We start from the raw sequence: 6,593 nt of genomic DNA on the forward strand, positions 1-6,593 counted from the left end.
TCATTCAATAGCAATACTAATGCCATTGAGTTTAATATTTTTATCATATTATTTTAAAGGCAGATAATATAGTTAAAAGACAATTTTGAAAGAAAAAAAAAAGACAATTTTGATCAGTTGATTGGTTGGTCAATGCCAACCAGAGAAAACGGTGATGAAATAAAAAGAATTTTTTTTTTGTTTCATTTTAGTGTACAAAAAAAAAAAAAATCATTGCCATCTTCTCTTTTTATTTTTATTTTTCATCAATAGGATAGGAATAAATGCTTGTGGTCTTGCCAGCTCTATAACACTATATCACATGCCTTTATTCCTCGTAAATCCATCTTGAATTTTACATATTCCTCATAGTCAACAAAATAAAGTAGAAATTATCGGGACAGTAATAATTAATATTCAGTTACACTATATTTAAAACCTCAACCAAGATTAGTTAACGTTTTTTATATGAATTAGTTAGTAATATGGTCTTTTTGGAGGTGCTTTTTTAGATTAATGATTTTAATAATAGCGTAAGCACATGGAGAGATTGCTACAATCCAAGAATGGGGTTTTTAGTTATGATTTCAGTGAAGAAGATTTTGTCTCTTCATTTGGTGCGATTTCAACAATTTACTATTTAATCAGTCTACAGCTTTAGACCCCTCTCCTCCCCCCCCCCCCCCCCAAAAAAAAAAATCAAAAAAAAAACACACCCCTAATAAATAGTTATTTTAATAACGAGAAATTCTCGAGAGCTAACGGTAGATGGTTCAAATAGGGCTGGCATAAAAGTCAGAGACGGAGCCAGAATTTTAACTTTATGAGTTCTGGTAAGATATGAGGGCTTCAAGTGCTAATAAGTGAGTTCTAAGTTTAGTATGTGTAACAAATTTAATAAATTTCTTAACACAAATTACTATTTGAGCAAAAACTAATGGGCTCGAATGAACCTGTAACCGGGCTTCTACACTAGGCTTTTATTCATAGCAGGATTGAAGGCATGATATGAGCTTACCTTACACATCACACGTTGCCTACGTTGCTCGGACTCTTCAAAATGCCGCCGGCTGCATGTCGAATCCTTCTAAAGTGTGCATTTTAGAGCACCCGACACGATTGCAGAAGCATATTTGGTGAGTTCGAGCAAAGTAGGTGCAAGGCTCTTATCGCGAAACCAAAACATTTGGGCAAACACAAAAACTCAAAACCAAGAGGATAAATGAGCATGTTGATAAAAGAGACTAAAGATGAAAAAGTCATAGTATTAAAAGTGAAAATTGTTCACAAGATAGTAGGTAATATACTTATGGCATCTCTATAATCAAAAGAAGAGAATTTGTACAGTTTTATGTCATACAAAGGGGCAAACCACAAAATTGTAATGAGATGGGATGTTTGTTTAGCTATAGTAATTCAGACAAAACAGCAGAAAATATTTTCATGTGAAACTGCAGAAGGAGAGTGATTTAACTATTTCTTCAATTAAGACAGCAAAAGCCTCATTGATCAGCATCATTAGAAGGCGTATTCTGTTGGCTCCAATTCTTAGTTGGACCCGAAAAGCCTTGAGTTGGTGTTTTCCTCGAAGCAGAAGACACGATATGGTCGCGAAGATCCTTGATCATTTTGTACCTCTCTATCTCATCTTCACAATCTTTTTTCCAAACTTGAGAAGAGAAGTCGAAAATCCCTCCATTTTCAAGAAAGTTGGACCTCTCTTGCTCCACGTTCTCTTTCCCGAACTCCCATTCTATGGAAATACTTTGTCTTGGAAATTTCTCTGAAATGGACTTCCTCCCTTTACTTTTGTCAGAAACCGATAATCTCTTAGGATCATTCTCAAGGGTACTTCCCCATTCATAGCTTTTCGTGTTATCATCCATGTTTAATTCAATTGAATGTAGATCACTATCAGCTGAATCATCATCATCATCATCATCTTCTTCTTTATTTACTACTTTTCCGTTTTCCTTCTCTTTATCTTGGTAATAACATGTGGTTGGAAGTGTTTCTCTCAAATGTTTTTCGAGTTCCTTGATTCTTTCATAATTAGGAGAGTCATCGCCACCTTGTTCTTGTCCCTTTTTGGATCTCAAGTAAGCCTCAAGCTCATTCCTTAGCTTATCGACAACTGCATTTTTCTCCTCGAATTGATACTTGGCTTCTGATAGCTTCATTTGAACTCTTTCCTCGCGTAAAACATCAGCTAGTTGAAGCATTTCCCTTTCCTTCTCAACTTCCTCGCGAACTTTAGCCGATTGTCTCTTCAATTCTTCTACCTCAGCTCTATCTTCTCCAATACCTCTAGCTAATTCATCGCATACCTGCTCCAATATCTCTCGTGCCCTCTTTTCGCCTTCAAGCTCTTTGACAGCCTTTGACAGACAAGTTTTCGTATCAGCCAATTCCTTACCGAGCTTCTTGTTTATTCTCTCGGTTTGCTTCCTCAGCTTCTTCTCTATCTTGAGCTCCTTTGCTATAGATGTAATGGCACTGTGAATCTTGTCTTGCTCTTTTAACTTCCAAGCCGCCTTTTCTTCTTCAAATTGCTTCAAGTGGACATCAATTTCACCGTTGTTATATCTTTGTTCGTGAATCAATTTAGTCACCTGAATACACGCACGATCAAGCTCAGCTTTTATAGCCGAGAAAAGAGATAAGCAAGTTGATTGATGCTCGTTAAGTCCCCATACACGATTCAAAACTTTCAGCAGCTCCTTAGACGCGGCTAGACCGTTCCTTACATCCTTTAACCGATGTCTGTTTACAGTCTGTGCATAATTTTGTTGTGTCTGATCAACCTGCATACCGACAGATGTATAATTGTGTATAATCAATGTGTAATCTATGTATACCGACTAGAAAATGTAAATATTTGAAGCAGAGTAGCTAAAGAACAGCAGCAGAAAATGGAGGGCAAAGCCTAAAACAAGGATATTTTTGTGACTATATATTAGTACCATTTTGCAGATGTAGAAAACAAGTAGCCCATGACAAACAAAAGTTTACAACCTACTATATCAATTCAATGTTGGAAAACAAACATATGACATGTTGAATCTGATGGTACCTGAAACAGGACCAACTTACATTATTGGTCCCTTTCAAGGATAGTGAAACATTTGTGCATTTCCTAAAATAAAACTTTGAAGAAGCCAAGGGACATATCCAAATGCCATTTATGTCATTCATTATGATAAAATTTTGAGTGGCTCTTCTTACCTTGCTATTTCAAAGAGTAGGGTAAGGATCAGACACTGTTTTGTTTTTACTTTCAGAAAAATCTATGACAACAAACAATAATTATTACGCCTCAACTCTAAACAAGTTAGGATTTGACGATGTGGATCCTCAGAGTGCGTGTTACTTTATTTAAGTTCATCTCTATCCAATATTACGAAAAGTAAAAAAAAAAAAAAGAGACCAAAACCAACCGACAAAACTACAACTATATGATCAACAAATCCAGTAAAATCCAACAAGTGAGGTCTAAGGAGGATATTGTGTATGCGGACCGTACTCCTATCTTACGAAGATAGAGAGACTATTTCCGACAGAACTTAATCTCCGTTAGTTGCAGCAGCAAATAACAGTAACAGCCCCTCCAAGAAAAAAGAAAAGAACACAAGAGTAGAATTATCCAAAATACTTTTAAGTTACTGTCATAAAAAACTAAGTCAAAACAGTGTATCCAATTAAAATATATTATTTTATTAATAATACTAATAAGTAAAATGGTACCTCAAGCAAGCAATCATTTTGGAGAGAGAAATCAGTCTGCACAAGTTTCTGAGAACCAATTGAAGATCTTCTTCTATGACTTCCCACTTTAGATCTCTCCATTCTCTGCCAAAATTCACCATCAATTTTATAAACAACATTAGCAAAAACTCATACACATAAATTTGTCCCCTGGAATGACTAAGAAAAAAAAAAGCCAATTTTTTTCAAGAAAATTAGAACCCCACCTCAGAAGCAGGAGTATGAGATAATTGGAAAGCAACAGAATCAAATTTGGATGATGACTTAACAACCCTTTCCACTTCATTAAAATTCACCTCTTCCTTTTTATTCGGCGTAAGAACACCATTAATTTCCCACAAAGTAGCACCAAGTTTTCTTGCTGAAACTGACAATATTTCTTTCCCTTTTTCACAACCAATAACTTTTGCTGCTGTTGTTTGCTGCTGCAGAATCTTGAATGACTTACTATTACTATCATTTTGTAATGATGGTGATCTTGAATTATTCATTTTCCACATTGGTACTGGTGTACTTGACCCTCCTTTTTTCCCAACTAATATTGCCCTTTTTAATCTATAACTTTGTATTAATGAAGATGAACTTGATGTTGATCCCCCCCTTTTTCTCACCTTGTTGTTGCATTTTCCTCCACTTCTTCCATCTCCATACAAATTTTGCCTAAGCATATTTTTTTTTTGGGCCAAAAAAAAAATATATATTAATGAATTATATTGGCACCTAGTTTTTGAATCAAAGCCAAAAAATGACTTTGTTGGGATAGGGGACAATATTTTTATAGATCTAAAGGTGTAAATATACCTTCAACAAGTTGGCAAATTTGTTCCCTTTTGTACTTTGAACTACTACATGTCTGTTGAATATTTTCTTGGGAATGAAAATTAAGAACTTTGATCAGTCAAAAAGAGAGAAATTTGAAGAAGAAGAAGATCCAAGAAAAGAGAAAAAAAAGAAGAATTTAGAAGGTACAACTTTAAACTTTAGTGTAATTTGAAGATACTAAGGAAATATGAAATAGTAGTAGTAGTAAATGATTGCCATGCAAATTAGAGCCCCCCCTTAAAGTTTTGTTTGGCCTTTGGTTTCAAACTTCCAAAGAGGGAAAAAAAGAGACATGAAATAAAGAAAGAGAGATGTAAGAAAACTGTCAAAGAGGAAAAACACAAAGGCAACATCAAGTCTGAGGAGTGACTGCTGCTTTCTTTTCATGAAAAAGGAGAACAGTTTTGTAGGGGTTGTGTGTTTTTTGGTAATAAAAGGACAAGGGGGTGTGGCATACACGTGAGAAAGATTGAGAAGCAATCAGGGACGTGTAAATATGAATGAACGGTTAAGAATAAGAGACTAGGTTCTGTGTATACTCCATATGGTTACTTCCACCATAATTTCAATCTTGAGAAATCTTCATCTTTTGCAATTAGACTCCTCTTATTTAACTTTGCTTACTATTGCTGGCCTATGCTTTTCTAAATTTCAAAGTTCCTAATTTTACGACTGACTTTAAATTATGTGCACCGATAATATGTATTAGTAGGTTAGTAACTAGTCACCCGTCTTTCTTTTATAAACTTGTATTTTCTTCTATAGTTGTAGTACTAGTACATTTTTTAAAAATTACCCCAAATTTTTATATTTTATAAAAGAATACACCATTTATTATTTTGTTGCAATGTTATTTCGTCTTCTCGGTCATCTGATAGTGTATCATGTAGTTCATTATAAAAATGATAATCTTATAGCAAATTTATTTATATTTAGGACTATGGTTTACGATAATATGATGAATGTTATTGATAATGGTACTGTTGGGTATTTGTGATAGTTTTTAGAACTTGTGGGTATAAGTCATGTTTTGTGTTTTTCCAAAATAAATTTGGGAATTTTGAAAACTGATGTCCAAACACATTTTCATCTTCAAACCAAACTTCACCCAAATCAGATTTTTCAAAACAAATTTGGGAATCTATGGCCAAGCGCTAGCTTATTACCTGATGTTTCCTTTGCTTTCTTTTTGTTTTTTCTGGTTGTCACTACTATCTTGCTTTCCATAGTTCTTTGTCATAACCGTTGTGATTTTGCTTTATTGAGCAAAGGGTCTTTCGAAAACAGGTCTGCGTATATATTGCCCTCCCCAGACTCCACTTCTGGAAATACACTGGATATATTATTGATAATATGCATAAATAATTTTTATATTTAAGTTGACATATAATTTTTATATTTCTGTTGACATATATTGCCCTAATATAACCGATACATAATACTAAAATTATAAAAATTCTTTACAGCTTCATTATATAACTTAAATATTTTGATTATTAGTTTTTCATGCTTGCGATGCACCATATCATTAAAAAGGATCATTCTTTTGTGTCTATTATCCCCGTATAATTTTAATCTTTACCTCATTTTCTTTAGCTCTATTAAGAGTCTAAAATAATTAGTTAATCCTTGTAATATATTTGCAAATCTATGATGAGTAAATAGATAGTGACGATACCGAACGTGTTATTTTTTTGTGGTTTAGTAGAGAGGATAAGCCAAAAAGTTGAAAGAACATGTCGTCAAAAATAACATGTTATGTTCTTTTAATTTGTCAACTGTCATCAAACATTCTGAAAAGGATTATGCATCGATCTAATCTAACCTACTTCCACTTAGTATTAACTTTGTCATCAATAGAGATACTAAGTAATAGGCAGTGATTGGAAAATTAAGAAAGCAATTAGACTACTTAAATCAGATAGAATCATCAGCCTATGTACCACTTTTTTTGTTACACCCTATAGTCTATTTAAATTTTATGATAGAGGGTTTCAACTCAGCATAAATTAATGGCCGCTTTTTAA

General features: G+C 33.8%; 1 protein-coding gene across 2 annotated transcripts; it reads right to left on the reverse strand.

Moving 5' to 3' along the window:
- Positions 1-1,271: 1,271 nt before the first annotated feature.
- Positions 1,272-4,969, reverse strand: LOC107832015 (uncharacterized). Of its 2 annotated transcripts, XM_016659817.2 has the most exons (4): positions 4,546-4,954; positions 3,951-4,404; positions 3,724-3,828; positions 1,272-2,783 (listed from the first exon to the last, which is right to left on the reverse strand). In XM_016659817.2, exons 2-4 carry the CDS (start codon positions 4,242-4,244, stop codon positions 1,482-1,484), a joined length of 1,701 nt encoding a protein of 566 aa, XP_016515303.1. In that variant the 5' UTR covers positions 4,245-4,404; positions 4,546-4,954; the 3' UTR covers positions 1,272-1,481. The 2 variants fall into 2 exon arrangements, with proteins under 2 accessions (XP_016515303.1, XP_016515302.1); XM_016659816.2 differs by having other exon boundaries at positions 3,951-4,969.
- Positions 4,970-6,593: the final 1,624 nt, after the last annotated feature.

The sequence above is a fragment of the Nicotiana tabacum genome, chromosome 18, assembly GCF_000715075.1.
Source record: "Nicotiana tabacum cultivar K326 chromosome 18, ASM71507v2, whole genome shotgun sequence".
NCBI lineage: Eukaryota > Viridiplantae > Streptophyta > Magnoliopsida > Solanales > Solanaceae > Nicotiana > Nicotiana tabacum.